This window comes from Marmota marmota, unplaced genomic scaffold (genome assembly GCF_001458135.2).
Source record: "Marmota marmota marmota unplaced genomic scaffold, marMar, whole genome shotgun sequence".
In the NCBI taxonomy this organism is placed as follows: domain Eukaryota; kingdom Metazoa; phylum Chordata; class Mammalia; order Rodentia; family Sciuridae; genus Marmota; species Marmota marmota.
In genome coordinates this window covers 7,262,925-7,281,325 of record NW_026000221.1, presented here as the reverse complement: position 1 = coordinate 7,281,325, position 18,401 = coordinate 7,262,925, and the positions used below count along the sequence as shown (strand labels likewise).

The 18,401-nt window shown below is 35.4% G+C and overlaps 1 protein-coding gene and 1 non-coding gene across 2 annotated transcripts; one reads left to right on the top strand and one right to left on the bottom strand.

Moving 5' to 3' along the window:
• Positions 1-711: 711 nt before the first annotated feature.
• Positions 712-10,786, top strand: Tmed7 (transmembrane p24 trafficking protein 7). The gene is made up of 3 exons (XM_015488603.2): positions 712-1,175; positions 5,652-5,897; positions 9,317-10,786. Exons 1-3 carry the CDS (start codon positions 981-983, stop codon positions 9,551-9,553), a joined length of 678 nt encoding a protein of 225 aa, XP_015344089.1. The 5' UTR covers positions 712-980; the 3' UTR covers positions 9,554-10,786.
• Positions 3,175-3,247, bottom strand: Trnaa-ugc. Its single transcript has one exon. It is a non-coding gene; the product is annotated as a tRNA-Ala (tRNA).
• Positions 10,787-18,401: the final 7,615 nt, after the last annotated feature.

Below are 18,401 nucleotides of genomic sequence, written 5' to 3'. Positions count from 1 at the left end.
CTTAAGGTCCTTATCAGAAATATATCCTTAATAACTAACTAGTTTGGGTTATTTGAAAAGTGGAATGTGCTTGATGATAGGTATGCTCAATAAATGATTATTTTTATTTTTAAAAAGCTTATCTAATGCTTGCCATGTGCCAACCACTCTTTCAGGTGCTTTTTTCAAATAATGAAATCTTATAATAATCCTCCATAGTAGATACTATCATTATTCTCATTTAACAGATGCAAAGACTGAGACAGAGTGTTTATGCAACCGGCCCAAGGTTAGATGGCCAGGAGGTAGAGAGCAAGAATTAGAACCCTCGCAGTCTGCAGTCTTTGCCAGGCTACGTACTTAAAACATTAATTATTACTTATAGGAAAACTCTGCAAATTGCAAAGCGCTCTACTACCAGCCTCAGAGCTTCACTCAGAGCTTCCCTGACACTCAAAACCCAGTAGCACATAATTACTTGCTTCCTGAAAGTTGAGTGGTACCCCGACGGGCACCTCCAATGCAATGGTCGGCCCTACCCCCTCTCTTGGCCCCGCCCCACCCGTTTACTACGATGGCCCCGCCCCTCGTCCCGAGTTGCAGCGAAGGCACCGAGGACGCCTCCCGGGCTTCCACGTACACACTCCAGTGCCTTTCCTCCGTTGAGAACACATCCGGGTCGCTGGAGCAGGTGCCTCAGGCCCCGCCCCTTCCCTTCAAGCCCTTACTCCCACTTCCGGCCATCTCAGGCCTTTTCCGCAGTTTCTCTGAAGGCTTTCTCCTTACTCTCCGGGTGGTTCTTTGACCGTGGCCCAGCCCCTTCGCGCCCCTCTTCCGAATCCGGCGGCTTGCTGTCACCCCACACCTCCCTGATACTCGAGACGGCTCTTGCGTGCGTCCTCTGAGGGTGCCTCGGACTGAGGCCTGCCGCGCGCGGTAATTCCGCGCAGACCTGACCCCGCGTCTCAGCGCAGCTCCGTCGAGGCTGCCGCCGTCTCGGGATGCCACGGCCGGGGTCTGCGCAACGCTGGGCGGCTGCCGCGGGCCGTTGGGGCTGCTGGCTTCTCGCGCTGCTACTGCTGCTGGTTACGGGGCCCGGCGGCGCCTCCGAAATTACCTTCGAGCTGCCGGACAACGCCAAGCAGTGCTTCTACGAGGACATAGCACAGGGCACCAAGTGCACCCTCGAGTTCCAGGTACCACGGGCCTGAGAGGCCCCGCGCCCCAGCTCGCCGCGGCTCCTGGGTCGCGACTGTAACCTGTAGGGGTGCCTCCCTCCTGTCCGCGTTTCTCCGTTCTTTGGCTAGTTCAAGAATCACCTCTAGGTAGCTCATGCTGGGCATTTGGCTTTCCTTTTCTAAACCTTGGACAGGAGACATTTAAGACCGGATGTTAAGATATGTGAATTCCAGAAATGCTTCCGCTAGCTGTGACTTTTTTTGCCCATTCTTCTGTGTCCTTCATTTTAAAGCCTATTGAACTTACTTTCTTAAAAGATTTCCTTAAAAAAAAAAAAAAAAGCAATACCTGCTCTAAAATGCCCGATGTCAATCGCCCACTCTAATTTACACCTGCACTTTAATCGGATTTGAGGTGCTGCCAGTATTTATTTCATTGTTTTTCAGTTTTTCCGGTGATATTAGGACTCTTGGTTAATGCATTTCTCTCATTCTAAGAACTCCATTAGAAGCATCCGCAAAAGGTGTAGAAAAAAATTGTAATAAATTAGAGGCCCCTTCTCATCTTCGGGATTGTGTTAAAAAAAAAAAAGAACTTTAGTCAACAGAATGTGATGTCTTTAGTTGAGTAAAACTAATGTTTCAATTTTCACTCATAGGCTCATTTAGCATTTTAGCAGCTATTGAGGGTTAAGTCCTGGTGATACAGAAATGACTTAGGATTGCTGCCATCATTTTTTTATTCCCCTCTCATCCTACCCTTTTTAATTAGTACCTGCCTATTCACAAACCTGGTTTTTGGTGTTGGTGGTGATGTTGCTGTGGTGGTACTGGGGATTGAACCCAGTGGCACTCTATTCCTGAGCTACATCCCCCTCCTTTTTTATTTTTTATTTTGAGACAGGGTCTTGCTAAGTTTCCCAAGCTGTGGCGTGGAACTTGGCGATTTTCCTGCTTCAGCCTTCCAAGTTGGAATTACAGGCTTGTGCCCCTGTGCCCCATTTAGTGTATTTTAAGAGCAGGAAATAAGGAATATGTGATCTAGTCTTTGGAATCATGGAAGGCTCCTTTAGAAAATAATTTTAATGGTGAACTTTAAAGAATGAGTTGTAAATACTTTGATAAGAGAGATGGAAATAACTTATGATAGGAGTGAACCTAGAGAATTTGAGAACCACAGAGAGGTCATTATGGTCAGGAATAAAGAGCCAGAGGAAGGGAGTTCAGCAGGGGCCTGAACATGTAGAGTCTTGCTGGTCATGTTGGGTTTTTTAGTTTTACTTAGCAATATGAGATGCCATCAGAGGGTTTTAAGTAGTTCAGTGATGTTGAGGTAGGATAGAGGAGTGAAAATATGATCAACATAGGATGCATGGATTATAACTTAAGTAAGGTAGAAAGGGTGGGTAAGGTGTTTCAGAGAAGACCTGTAAGGCTAATGAGGAGACTGTGATGTCCAGGCAAGAACTGATAGAGGCTTAGATTAGAGTGGTAGCAGTGGGGAAGGAGTAAAATGAAAGGATTGGAGATAATGTAATAATAGGTAAAATCAGTAGGACTTGGTAATGATTTGGCTATAGTGCTTGAGGGAGAAGAGGCTAAGGATAACTCTTAGGCTTGCTTCACTTTATGGATTAAGACCAGGAGACAAAAAAGAAGATAGCAGGAATTGTACTACAAGTGTAAGCTAAAATTTCCTTTATTTTGAATTTAATAAACATTTTTGAATGCATATATATATATAGATGTTGTCTATATGTTGAGGATGCTATAAGAGCTAACAAATTAGCATCTGTTATGTGTATATAGTATGCCAAGTGTTTAGGTGTATTTGTTAATTCTCAAGAAATTTTTTTTTTTTCGAGGGGTTACCAGGAATTGAACTCCGAGGCACTCAACCACTGAGCCACATCCCAGGCCTAGTTTGTATTTTATTTAGAGACAAGGTCTCACTGAGTTGCTTAGTGCCTCACTAAATTGCTGAGGCTGGCTTTGTTTTGGGGTTTTTTTGTTTGTTTGGTGGTGCTGGGGATTGAACCCAGGGCCTTGTGCATGCAAGGCAAGCACTCTACCAACTGAGCTATATCCCCAGCCTCCCCTAAAGTTGGCTTTGAACTCATGATCCTCCTGTCTCAGCCTCCTGAGCCACTGGGATTACAGGTGTGTGCCACCACATCCAGCAGGAAATCTTGATGTGAAATAGAGTTTTTATTCTTGTTTTATTGGTGAGACTCAGGCATAGATTGGATAAGACCCAAAGTCACCAAACTTAAAAGCAACAGAAGCAACTGTACAATCCCAGGTTAAACTTTTAACTATTTTATTATATTACCTCACAAAGATAAGAGTTACTTTTTTAAAAATATTTTATTTATTTTTTAGTTTTTGGCGGACACAACATCTTTTGTTTGTATGTGGTGCTGAGGATTGAACCTGGGCCGCACGCATGCCAGGCGAGTGCACTACCGCTTGAGCCACATGCTCAGCCCTGATAAGAGTTACTTTGACCTCAAAGAGCTTTCATAGACAATTAGAGTTATATAAATGCCAAAATAAAAGTGTGTACAAGGTAGAACAATGGCAGAGAACAGAAGGAACATTAAGGGAAATTTAATTGAGGAGCTGATGTTTGGCTAAGTCTAGAAGGATAAATAGAATTTAAATGCTCTATGATATGACAGAGGAAGGAGAAGGGGGCACTCTAGGCAGATGTATTTCTGAGAGTTCTAGCAGGCCTGAAATTAGCCTGAACTCTTACACTAAAATTTGTATGCGGTACTGCAATATACTGAATAGTAATAGTTTTGCTTTGTAAATGTGGGTCTCAGGGCATTGTGGGTGATTTGTATCAGTTTGTCAACATTTTTTATTTTTTCATATCAACAAGATAGATGATTTGCACTGGGTTTCTTTGAGGACTGCCCCATCCCCCACCAAAGGCTATTATTGAGACTGTTTGCTTAGTAAGAATATGCCTGCCTATGTAACGGAGTATTTAAAAACCCAGCCTACATTCTATTTTGGGTTCCCTGGCTCTGAGGTATTGTTTGCACTTTAGAATAGTTCCTGATCTGAGAGAGATCTTGACTACAGACCTCACAGGGGGAAGAAAAGGAGCCCACACCTGACCTCTCCAGACAGCCTTTGTCAATGATGTTTTGTATTGTACTCTTTACCTGTAGTAAACTATCTATTTGCAAGCATTCTTGAGTAAACAAATGTTGTTGAAATGCCACTGTCAGTGCAGATGTGAAGCAAAAGTTCAGAGAACTTCTGGTAGTCTGGTATTTTAGGAACACAGAACGAGCAAGGTTATGAACAAAAGAGATGCCAAGGCTACAGGAGGAACAGGAGAATGGTACACCATTAAACAGGTTGGGATTTTTGGTAGGCCATGTGAATTGTCAAAAGGTTTTTAAATGAGTACTCAGTGCAAGGACAGCATAGGCCCTGCTACATTACAGCCCAAAATGGGAGTAAGGCCAAAGCAAAAAACCCAGAGTTAGGGGGAGAAGAGATTAGATTGTGGGAAGACCTTTTAGGAAATTATAACAACAGCGTATTGTGGATTAGGAATGGGACAAATTTGAAAGAGGCAGTAAGATCAAGAAATTTCTGTCATTGTTTGGACAGGTAGGAACACTTAAGTTTGGGATGATCTGCAGTTCCAATCATAGGTGACCAGAGAGGTTTAATAGGGTACTATTAACTGGAATAGGATTATTTGTTTGTTTAAAGTATGATGAAAGAAAGGTGGAATAATGATCAGTTTTGATACTATACAGTTTTTATGTATGTATTTGATTACTCAAAATATAATGATTGAGGATGAATAATTGATTATATCAAAATGAAGTCATTATTTTTGCCTGGAGAAAAGATTATTGACTTTTTCGGGGTGGGATAAATGCCCACTTGATGAGACACTTTTTTAATCTCAAAACATTTCATATGTAAATATTTACATATTTTTACAATTCCCTAAGTACATAATTTTATTATCAAAATGATCCTGTAACATAGTTCAATTAGTTGTCACCTCTCTTTAGTGATGAAAGGTCACATAAATAGCAGATCTTTCTTTGAAGTCCAAATTTGACCTCTTTGTTATAAGGATGTAGAATGTAAATATTATGTTAACCAGGAGAGTTGAAGCTTAAAAATAACAAGCTTGTTCACCTAGGCTCATGGTAGTTAGGAACTCTCAAACCTAATGCCTCTTCCTCATCACTTCTTTCTAAATTAAGTGATATGTTCGACTCATATTTACTAGCACAGTTGTCTGAGTAGTTTAAAGGGCAGTTTCTATAAAGCTTTAATTTAATTGAAATCTCCTTTCAAGTTTCATCCACTGATGAAAACTAAAAACTGTAAAATTGTCTTTGACAGAGAAAGTCCTTTGCCCATACATAACCTTATTACCATCTTAACAGGAAACCTGGCTAATTTCTCAAGCTCATGAGTTGCAGTGATTTTTTTTCCTCTCTCTCATAGGTGATTACTGGCGGTCATTATGATGTAGATTGTCGATTAGAAGATCCTGATGGTAAAGTGTTATACAAAGAGATGAAGAAACAGTATGATAGTTTCACCTTTACAGCTTCCAAAAATGGAACATATAAGTTTTGCTTCAGCAATGAATTTTCTACTTTCACACATAAAACCGTATATTTTGATTTTCAAGTTGGAGAAGACCCACCTTTGTTTCCTAGTGAGAACCGAGTCAGTGCTCTTACCCAGGTAAATTAAAAGTTAGCAAAATAATGTTGATATGTTTAAAAAAAAGAAGTAAATTGTAACTTAATATCATGCATGAATTCATTGGTGAATATAGAATTTTGACATTTTAACACAATCTTTGAAACTTAATTCTTAAGGTAGATTAGTCATTTCACAGACAGCTTCATATTTTATGTAGAAAATCAATGTTAAGATTTTTATGAACATTTAAGTGTAAAGAAAGGAAGAAGCATTAAAATAAGAGATTATTGTTAGTTTTCCATTGTTGAAACAAAATATCTTGAGATAAAAGGAGAAAAGGTTTATATTAGCTCCCTGTTTCAGAGATTTCTTTCTCTCCATGGTTGCTGACTGTACTATTTTTTTTGGGGGGGGGGGCATGTGGAGAGACAGAATATCATAACTGGGAGCACTTGTCAAAGCAAAGCTGCTTACTTCATGGCAGCTAGGAAGCAAAATGAAAAAGGGTAAGGGACCTAGGTTCCAATATCTCCTTCAAAGGCATGCCCCGGTGACCTAACTTCCTCCCACTAAGCCCCTGTCTCCTAAAGGTTCCATCACCTCCCAGTAGCACCACAGACTGGCAATCAAGCGTTTAGCCTATGGACTTTTGGGGAATATTTAAGATCTAAACCATTACAGTCACTAAGATAGAAACATCAATAGTAAAGGAAACTTAGGAAGGCTACTCAGTGTTCTGATGCATTTTCTGTATCTGTGAATACCTTGGTAGGTTGGTGTAATAGGAAGCAAAATGATGCCTAAATTAATATGTAAATATACCACACAGTAGTCTATATCATACTTACTCAAAATAAATTTGCTATAACTTAAGATAAAATGTTGAAGATTAATTATAAATCATCTAACAATAGTTATTGAAAGTAAATTTGATTTTATTTTTTAAAAAGGTTAATAAGAGAAAGATAGTGAAAGAAATTTAAAGCCAGTGAGTAGATATTGCATAGGTGATGAGAAGTTTTATTTCCAGTTCAAATACAGTATAAGCTTAGATTATATCTAAAAGGTAACTTAATAAGTTATCAGAAGAAATTATTTGCCACGTATTTGTTAAACTCCGCGTTTAGAAATTCTATTGAGTCTCTTGCTAACGTCCAGGTGATAGAGGCAGTTAGAAAAATGTATAAATTTTTATATGTGCTTTAATTCATAAACCTAGTGTAAGCATTAACAAGATACATTCAAATGCTCTTATTTTTATAAAGTTCTCTTTAGGATTCTGTGTGAAAGGCACTTTGCTTAGTAAACTGATTTTTTCCTTGGAATTATTGTTTATAGCTTAACCTATATCTAGTTTTTAGTGAATTTTAACTTACATAAGAAAGTAGCTATTCTATAAACTTAAGCGGGTAAATAGAAAATGAGTGCTTTACTGTAAAGCAGTTTAGCCTCCTTTATTCGTATCACATTTTTAATCTTTGTCTCATTTTTCTACTTTCAAAAAACTAGTAAATTTCATATAGTAGGGTTACTCATATAGCAATTATTTATACTTTAAAATTGAGAAAAATCTCAGCTAATAAGTGGAGAATAAATTAATGAATTTCACTCTCACCATTTGTTATCCATTAATAATGCAATAGATCTAGAATAGGCAGGCACTGCTAAAATCATAAGATGAAAGGCTGATAAGAAACTTTGTAATGGATGGATCGAACTGATATCACTTAAATCTAATGGTCATTCTCCAGTGGAGAAAAAATCAACATTATGTACATTGTGATCATGTGCTATAAGAAGTATACAACATTATGAGGAGTTCCCTGCTCAGAACATTACACCTAAATTCCATCAAGTCTCCAACTCCACCTGTCAATTTTCAGTAATTACAGAAGATAAGAGAACATCATGGGAATGCAATCAGCAGAATCCAGGAAGTGGGAAATACCATAGGTCCTCTACCCAGTTTCTTCAACAAATAGATAACAAAGGAAACAAATAGATAACAAAGGAAAAGAAACTAAAGGTTAAAGAAACTTTAAAAACTTATCAGCCAAATGTCTGTTGGTGTTGACCTTATTTGAAATCCAATTTGAAAATAACTTTGAGATATTAGAGGAAATTTGAAAGCAAATTTGCATTTATTGACTTGCTAGAACTATTTTTAATTATGTGTAATGCCATTGGAGTTACTTTTGAGAGGTTTTTTAAGTGTTATCTTTTAGAACTGAAGTGTAAAAATATTTGTAGCTGTAATGATAAAATATCTGGGATTTGCTTTAAATGATTGAGGAAAATAGGTGGGGAGAATATAGATGAAACAAGATTAGCTCTGTGTTAATAATTACTGATATGGAGTTCATTGTACTATTCTTTGTACTTTTGAATATGTATGAAAATTTCCACTTTAAAAGTGTAAAAAAAAATCCTGCACATCTCAAAAATTATATGAATTCATGTAACTTAGTTCCTTAATGTCTGTGATTTTTCTGTACTCTGGCAGTTCTTAATCCAAATTCCTGGAGAGGATTCAGAAGGATTTTACACATTCTGAATTTGTGTCAAATCCTTGCTTTTATTTGTACTTGCCAAGTGCAGAACCCTTGAACTACATTTCATTTTGAGAATTCATAGAAAGCAAAGAAATGCTAGAAGCACCTCTTTCTCTGTCCTTAGAGGTTACTTGTTTTAGAACAGTTTTGGTAATTTTTTATTCCTAGGGACCTCAACAGAACAAGAACAACAAAAACATATGAGTATTCTAATAGATAAATCCAATTTGTCAACATTATACTTTCTCACATTTTTAAAGCACCTTTAATTGAATTTTTTATTATTCCTTTCATACTTTCATTGGTAGAACTTTATTAAATGTTTAAATTACTTTCTCATCTCTGCATACCTTAATTAGAATTAAGGCAAATTCAGATTTTTTTTAATTCTTAATACATGGTTTGTGAAATAAAATAGTAATAAAGTATGTGTTTCATCACTGGATTAAAGTTTTAAGCAATAAAAAAATATTAAACCCTGGTATAAAAAAAATTAGACACAAATATTTTAAATAACTTTGATGAACTCAATCTGTTTTTATGCTATTCTTCCTAATTCTTTGAAGAATTTGAGCTTGGAAGTCTATAGCTACCAACCTTAGCTGGTAAGTATTTTTGGTTGTTAACTTAGTATTCAGTCTACCACCTTACTAACACCACACCTGTGTTAGGGATAGACAACTGCTTCATAGTATCTCTAGGCTTACAGTTGGTCGTTGGGGGAATGAGTAGAAGAGTTACGTTGCCAGGACAGCTGAGGTAAAAGTGAGTGAAAGATTGAGTGCCAGTTTATGAGATTGTTAATATAATGAGGAATTGAGATCAAATTGAAAGTTAAGATGAATATGCTAGATATGGAGTGTATAGAAAGTACTAAATATACTAACTGAAAATATTTCTCTTTAGATGGAGTCTGCCTGTGTTTCCATTCATGAAGCTCTCAAGTCTGTCATTGACTATCAGACTCATTTCCGATTGAGAGAAGCTCAAGGCCGAAGTCGAGCAGAAGATCTAAATACAAGAGTGGCCTATTGGTCAGTAGGGGAAGCCCTCATTCTTCTGGTGGTTAGCATAGGGCAGGTATTTCTTCTGAAAAGCTTTTTCTCAGATAAAAGAACCACCACAACTCGTGTTGGATCATAACTACTTTTTAAGAATTGATGCACCATTGCCACTGTAATATTGCTGTCCTCTAATTTTAGGTACTGAAGAACTTAATATTGGCAACATTTTAAAATTTTACTCATGCAATTGTTGGGAGAGATGTACAATGCATATCCCCAAACTATGGAAAGGACACCTTTTTTAATTTGTGAAGATGGAAAAACTTTGGAACTTACTTTGGGCTATTCATGTTAAATACTCAACACCAATGACCTACTTTTTTTTCTTGGTTGTTTGTATCTACTCTTCACACACTAAACTTTGGTATTTTGATTCCTTTTAGCCATTTAAAAGTACTTTTCTTATAGGTAGTTGATATTTTAAAAACCTTAAATTTAATCTCTACATGTGTTATGGAGGGAGAAAACTGCCTTTAAATTGTTTATAGTGAATAAAGTTGTTTTTAAGAAAACCAAATGTGATTAACTGTAGCCCAAGCCCTATTCTGCACTGCTTAATTTTATGGGGGGAAAAATCTACCATAGAAATGTTAGTTAACATTGATACAATTTTTAATTGATATATCATGGTATAATTTATTTCTCACTAGCTTGTAAAAATATCAGATTTTTGTTTTGGGGTTTATTCTGTGATTTATAACTAGCTCTATATATGGTTTTCTTTTTTTATATAAAGGCATTCTTACACTGCAAACAGTGGTTTCTGTAGCAAAATAGAGTTTATACAGACTTTAAAGATGAGAATGTTGTAATGGTAGAATAATTTGAGACACTACAGTGGGGGCAAATGAAACAGGAAAATTTGTAGTGCGTTATCTGCACTCATTACATTTCCAGTGCTTTTACTAAGAAAAAAGTTTAATTGACTAGTACCTACCCTTTTGTGGCTTTAATGTCTTCAAGTCATTTCCAGCTTAAATTGACAATTGTAATTTAGTATCACATAAGTGCCATATATTTTATCCTCATAGGTGTGATGCACTGAGAAGTTTGGTTTTTTTTTTTTTTTTTTCCCCTATCTTTTGCTTTCCTTTTTGTCTTACACATTTTGTTTCTATAATCTCTGGTTAGCAACCCTAAAATGATTTAAAATTGAGAATGCTATGTGTGTGTTCTATTTAATAATTTTTATTGATCTTCATTTAATGAGAAATAGCTCATTCTTTACAATATAGGTTTTAGACTGTTTGTATCTTATAACATGTATGGATTAAGCTAATTGAAATAAAGACTTTTTTTCCAAATATTTCAGTATAGAATACAAGACAATGCAAAATTGTGTAGCTATTTAAGGATTTTCTGGTGTTTAAAAAACAAAAATTGCAATTGTTTTTCTTCTGTGCCTCCCTTCTTCACCCAAAGTGATAACTACTAAACAAGACTGTCATATTGTAGACTTTGATATGTGATACCATAGAACATTGATTGAATAACAGTTCTAGTCACTTAACCATTACTGACTAGATGCTGACTCTTAATTCTAAGATGACTTAAAATGCATATATATATATATATATACACACACACATATAAATACTTATATATGTATATAAGTATATATGTAAGTGTGTATATATATATATATATATATATATATATATATATATATATATACACACNCCTATGAATTTTGTTTTCAAAAATTAAATTAATATATAAATAATTCAAAGGGGTTTTTCATTTACTTTTAAAAAGAAAAAAAATAATTTCTCTAAGTTAACAGATGTTGGTTCCACGGAATTGCACCCATCATTTTCTCATAGAATAAAAGAATCTTTCAGCAAACTGACTTCACTTGTTTCTGTCAGGATTTAAATCTTTCTAAAGCTCCTTATAAACACACACTTTGGAGTAGTTCTGTAACAAGAGTAATCATTTATTTGGTATTTCATTAAGCTCTCTGAGGGACTAACCAAGAAAGTTAAAGAAGCACATTGCCTCATTTTGTATCTACTCTTTGCATTTCTTATTGAAAGTCTATATGGGTGAAAGACACAGGCCATCAATTGTTCTGAAAGACTCTTAAATTTTTAAGTAAATTAACTTTTAAGTTGTATAACATCCAGGAGCATTGATTATGTTTTTCCCCCTTTTCCTTCATAATGCAACCAGGTGAAAACATCTGGTTCCTAGGCACAGCTCTGCAAAAATAGCAAGGAAATGATAGTAAATATAAGTTAACATTTGTTGAATGCTTACCCTGGGCTAGGTGCTACACTAAGTATTTTACTTACTTATATATTTCCTTTTTGCACTAATCTTATGAATTAGTATATCAGGAATCTGAGACATAGAGGTTACAAAATCTCATATAACACAGATATTAGCAGAGTCTGAAATGAACCTTAGTTCATTAGTCAGTCTCCAGAGCCCTTCTTTCTCAGCCCCTATACAGGATTGCCTAAATACCAATTTGGATAAATCTGTCATAGAGGTTCAGTGCTTAGGAGATCATACCAAGTTGAATCATGATTGTATGAACTTGCACAAGTTTTCCATGTTTCCATGTCTTCATCTGCTTCAGTATAATAAGAATGAAATGTATTTATTAAACATATAGGATGGATGTCTCACATACACAAGCACTGTGTAACTATCTGAGTAACTATCTTTCTCATGAGTCCAATTCTAAATCTTCAGTTATGTTCTTAATGTGGCATCTATTTATATGGTTCTTAACCTGTGACACTAATATGAAAGTGTTTAGATGTTTATCACCAACATAATAGTCTGCTAGAAGTTTAAAAAATGAAGATAGTCTGACCTTTAGGAACATAACTTGGTTATGTTAGGTTAGCTATGTGAACAACAAATATAACTGAAGTATTAGAGCAGAATGGACTTTAGGGGTCCGAGGTATTTCAAAGCTTCTAGAGGAAGAAGAGAATAGATAGATCAAAAGACTTATTCTTTAATGAGTTTAACTTCACATTCCACAAAGGACACCAATGGTTGTGTGGCTATGCCAGTCAATGAGCTGTTTAATTTCTTATTTATTCATGGAGTATTATCCAGTTCCTGTTACTACAGATTGGAAAGCTTATTGGGGTTGGGGATGTGGCTCAAGCGGTAGCGCGCTCGCCTGGCATGCGTGTGGCCCGGGTTCGATCCTCAGCACCACATACAAACAAAGATGTTGTGTCCGCCGAAAACTAAAAAATAAATATTAAAAAATTCTCTCTCTCTCTCTCTCTCTCAAAAAAAAATTTAAAAAAGAGAAAGCTTATTAACAACAATGGAGGTGATGTTTGATCTCTTAAGTAACTTCATCTTGGAATCCATATTCTGGAGGAAAATACAGGGATGTTATTCTGTGTTTCAGTCCACATTTTTCTACCCACAAGATACTATCATTAGGAATCATTTTTTTTTTTCTTTTCCCTTTTTTTTTTTTGTAGTGCTGGGGCCTTGTGCATGCAAGGCAAGCACTTTACCAACTGAGCTATATCCCCAGCCAGGAATCAAATTTCCTGCTGAGATCCAAATTTTTTAGAAGTAGCACTTGTCTGGTATAATCTGTTTTCAGTGCTGATAATTACTGATGATCACTACTATTTAAAAAAGAAAAGGCACCAACGTAAGAATTTGATAATGGTTTAGAGAATAAAATTTCACCATTCATTTTGGCATAGTTCAGCTCTTTATATAGATTTTTACAAACATTTTTAAATAAATTGATATTCTATATAACAAATTTTTAAACTTTTAGAACTTTGAAATCTGTCAATACATATACAATTTAAAGAGAAAATTATGAATTACATTCATATGCAATTCTCAGGTTAAAAAATAAAATTTTGTGAGTACCTTAGAAACCTCCCTATGCTTTCCTCGTCACACCCCTGAATCTAGAGATAATCATTGTTCTTGTAATGAAAATAATTTCCTTATTTTTCTATGTATTTTTTAGCTGTTATGTGTACTAGTTCTCACACCTTTTGTTAAAAAATTTCCAAACCATGACAAACTCTTGCAGAGACAAGTTAGGTATTAGCAATGTCAGATTGTTCAGTGTTTCTTAATGCTTACTTCTGTACATACTTAACTTTTCATCAGCCTATAATAGTTCACTAATCAGTGTCTAGACTGCACTTTTGAGTATGCTGATCGATATCTGCATTCCTTTAAAATGTTACATTCTAATTAATAAGTAGAATGTTACACATTTTGTGACTCTCAACATTGAGAGTCATCCGTTGTATTAGCTAACTTTGTCTTACTTGTGTACCTGAAACTAGGTGTTTTAAAAGAAGTTTATTTAGCTCACAGTTTTGAAGGTTTAAAGATCCAGATTAAATAATCATATTTGAGAAACTGTGGCTGGAGTATTTGTCAGAGGGATAAATCATACTGAAAGACAGGAAGCCAGACATCAAAGAGAAGACAGTCTTGCTTTTTATTATTTTTATAACAGCCCATTCTTTAGGAAAACTATCTTATCTCCACAAAAACTACAAAACTATCTTATCTCCAGTTCAGTGCACCCAATGGCCCAGTTACTCAGTAACCCACCTCTTAAAAGATTCTGCCCCATGATAGACCAAGCACATCCAAACTGTGGCATTCATGTTTGTGCTGTGGCTGTGATTTGTTTTCTTCACTGGTAGTAGTCCATCTTAGTAATATACCAAGCTTATATGTCTCTTCTACTGTAATGGTATTTGTCTTGTTCCAAGTTTTTTACTATTATGAACAAAGCCACTGTGAACATCCTTGTATATAAGTTCTATTGTACATGCATAGGACCTTGAGAATACATCTAGGAATGGAATGGATGGATATGTGTTTCTTCAACTTCACTAAGTAATACCTAACTTTTCCAAAATAGTTATATGTCAATATTTGCACAACTAGTGTTAGAAAATTCCACATTTGGGGGCTGGGGATGTGGCTCAAGCGGTAGCGCGCTCGCCTGGCATGCGTGCGGCACGGGTTTGATCCTCAGCACCGCATACAAACAAAGATGTTGTGTCCGCCGAGAACTAAAAAATAAATATTAAAAAAATTCTCTCTCTCTCTCTCTCTCTCTCTCTCTTTCTCTCTCTCTCTAAAAGAAAATTTTTTAAAAAAAGAAAATTCCACATTTGGTATTGTCAGACTACAAAACTTAAAAAAAAATCCTCTGGATATGTAATGGGTAAATTCCTGATCTGAACATCTGAAATGCACTATCACTCAAACACTTATTAATTTTGAGGCATTTCAGATTTCTGATTAAAGATTTGTAAACAGTAAAACCAAATATTTCAAAATTCAAGAAATAACCAGTCTAAAATACTTCTGGTCCCAAGCATTTCAAATGATGAATATTTAACATGTAACTCCTTATTTAATTTTCATTTCTTTGAATTAAGTATCTCCACATCCTTTGGATTTTCCCTCTAGACAAATCCTGTCCAAACCATTTGGCCATTTTTAAAAATTAGATAGCTTGAATTTTATTTGGAATGTTATTGGTAAAAACAAGTCTTTCTAGACCTTGTTCTTCAAGATTTTGACTACCAGCAGTCCTTTGCAGTTTTGTACAAATTCTACCATTAGTACATCAAATTTCAACTAAAGAATATAAATCTGTTAAGATTATGATTGGAATATATTTAGTCTGTGAACAATTTTCTGTTTATAATAGTGCATTTTCTGGTGAACTAATGTGTAATCTTTCCAGAGTAAAAGTCTTTCTTAAATTCTGATAAAGTTTTATGATTTTCTTCACAGAAGAAGTTCATGTATTTCATTAAATCAATCTTGTTTTCTTAATTCTTCATATTTTTTGATGCTGTTATAAATGGTATCTTGCCTTTTTTTTTTTACCCCTCTGTCCTCCTAGGGATGGAATTTATGGCCTTGTACATGCTAAGCAAGCACTCTACCACTGAGCTATACCCCACAGCCTTTTTTAAAAATTTCTTTTAAATTTTGAGACAAGGTCTCACTAAGTTGACCAAGCTGACCTCAAACATGTTATCTTCCTCATCTATCTTCCTGAGTAGCTGAGATTACAGGTTATGGCACCATATTTGGCTTAAAAATGGTATCTTTTAAGTTTTTTATTTTTGTTTGTTGCTGATATATTTAAATACAGTTTTTTAATTGACTTTACTATTCAGCAACCTTGCCAAATTCTCTTACAGATTCTAGTAATTTATCTGTAGATTCTTTTGACTTTATATATAAAAGTGTGTTTCATCTACAAGTAATAACGAATTTATTTGTCTTTCTGTTCTCGCATCTTTTTTTCTTGTGAAATTGCATTCGTGGGGACCTCCAGCACAATATTGAATAGAACTGATTTTAATAAGCATGCCTGTTTTCCTTCTATTCTCTGGGAATGCTTTTAAGTCATCCTGTAAGCAAGCATTTTAAAGACTTTTTATTAAATTTAGAAATGTCTCTTCTAAGTTTGAGAAGTTTTTTAATCATCATAAGTCAGGTTGAGTTTCATTAAAACTTCTTACTATATATTTTGAGAAAAATCATGTTTTTTCTGCCTTTATTCTTTTAATGGGGTCAGTTATATAAATTGGCTTCCTACTATTAAACCAACTGTGTTAAGTCAGCTTTTTGTTGCTGACCAAAATATCCCATTAAAAACAACTTAGAGCAAAAAAACATTTATTTTGACTTATGGTTTCAGATGTTCAGTCCATAGTCTGCTGGCTCCATTCATTATTCTGAGCCTAAGGTGAGGTGAAGTATTATGATAAAAGGGCACAGCAGAGGAAAGCTGCTCACCTCCCAGTAACAGGGAAGCAAAGAGAAGGAGGAGCCAGGGAACAACACATAATTTCCAAGGGCCATGTACCCAGTGACCTAACTTCCTCCAACCATGACCTGACTGCCTAATTACCACTGGTTAGCCCATTCAAATTAGGGTGGACTGATTAGGTTATGGTTGTCATAATCTAATTTCATTTTCTGTACTAACAAAGCAGCCAACCTCTTCCTGGAGTAAAACCAACCTAATATGATATGGTTCGTTTGTTTTTACTATTTGGATTTAATTTAAGATTTTTTGCTTAATATCAAGGTTGTATTTATCTTGCAAAATGAGTCAGAAACTGGCTTTCTTTCTATTTAACAGAAGAACTTCTATATGATTTGTATTACCTCTTACTTAAATGCTTAAAGTGAAGTGTTGTTTGGGCCTCATGTTTTCTTTGAGGTGCTGATTTCATTTTCTTTTATCATTAGAGTTCACATTTTTTTTGTTTATTCTATAATATTGATAAATTGAATGTTCTTAAAAAGTCTTTCCATTTCAATAATCTGTATTTTAAAATTTATTAGTGATGCCAGAGACAGGAACGGAAACTTTAACTCAGTGCTGGTAAAACAGAATCAAATCTAGTGAGCACAAATATACAGACTAAGCTTTAATTCGATGAGGTGGGGGCAGACATCCCTGAATGGAAGAGGAGTCAAAACTGCCCCTGAACAAAAGAACGAGTCAGTCTCTTTTAAAGTAGCTGGGAAGGGTGAAGAAGGGTCTGACATTTTTACGATAATTCAAGAGTTTCTTGTGGGAGACTTGTACCCCTCTGATATTACCTTACACCTGGAGTTTATGATTGATCTGATTAAGAATAAAGGAATGGGACAAGGCATATGTTGTAAAAGTGGAAGAGTAGGAAAATACTTTTAGTTGAGGTTACAGCATGAAAGATTTTAACAAATTAACATTATGAATTAAGGCCTGAGAATTTATGGTATCAGCTGGTATCATTCTATACCTGGTGTTTATGGTTGGTCTTATTAAGACCAGTAGGGGTAGGGAAAGCATGTTAACAGTACTAATTTTGCCAACCGTGAACGTGGGATGTCTTTCCATCTTCTAGTATCTTCTTCAATTTCTTTCTTCAGTGTTCTGTTTTTCATTGTAAAGATCTTTTACCTCCCTGTTTAGATTTGTTCCTAGGTGTGTGTTTTTGTTGTTTTGTTTTTGAGACTCTTGTAAATGGGGTTGTTTTTCTGATTTCTTTCTCATTTTTGTTTTTGAGACTATTGTGAATGAGGTTGTTTTCCTGGTTTCTTTCTCAGCAGATGCGTTATTTGTGTATAGGAGAGCTATTGGTTTTTTATATTGATTTTGTATCCTGCAATTATTTGTATTTTCTTTATTTTTTACTTGATCAGTCTTACCAGTGGTTTATCATTTTATTATTTTTATAGCCAATACTTTTGTTTTTTCTTCTTTGTTATATATGTGTTTTCTGTTTCACTGATTTCAATTTTTTAAAATTTTCTAGGTTGAATTTAATTTGTCATTATGTTATTGTAGTGGATGTTTAGTTCAAATCCTTAATTTTATATTCCAATTCACATATTTAAAGTGTAGAGTTCCCGCCAATTGCTACTTTATCTCCACATTGTTTCTTATGCTATATAATAAATGACAAATTAGAGCATAATTTATTATCATAATCTCTAGGGGTCAAGGATCTAGGCATGGCTCAGCTGGGTCCTCTCTTTTGGGTCCTACCTGGCTTCAGTTAATTCACCTGAGTTTGTTTTCATCTGGAGCCCAGAATCTTCTTCTAAACCCACCTAGTTGACAAAATTCAGTTCCTTACAGCTGTAGAACTGAAGCTACCAACTATTTCAGGTCTCCCTTCTATAAAGACAGTTTACAGCATGACTGTTTGTTTTAAGGACAGCAGGACGACATCTATTTTGAGTCTCTTCTTTAGGGGAAACCCTGATAAGGTCAGATCCACCTGGTATCCCTTACCAGATAATCTCCCTTTCAGTTAACTTAGAGACAACTGCATAGAGAGTTTAATTGCATCTACAAAATCCTTTCACTTTTGTCATAATATCATAGGAGAAGTGGTGTCTCCAAAGAAGGGTCTGAGGAAGTCCCTGAGGAA

What these genes read in the sequence shown, in the direction of transcription:
- Tmed7 (XM_015488603.2), top strand. Translation starts at nt 981, where the DNA reads ATGCCACGGCCGGGGTCTGCGCAACGCTGGGCGGCTGCCGCGGGCCGT. An exon ending in AGTGCACCCTCGAGTTCCAG is followed by an intron (nt 1,176 to 5,651) that starts GTACCACGGGCC and finishes TCTCTCTCATAG; the next exon opens with GTGATTACTGGCGGTCATTA. An exon ending in GAGTCAGTGCTCTTACCCAG is followed by an intron (nt 5,898 to 9,316) that starts GTAAATTAAAAG and finishes ATTTCTCTTTAG; the next exon opens with ATGGAGTCTGCCTGTGTTTC.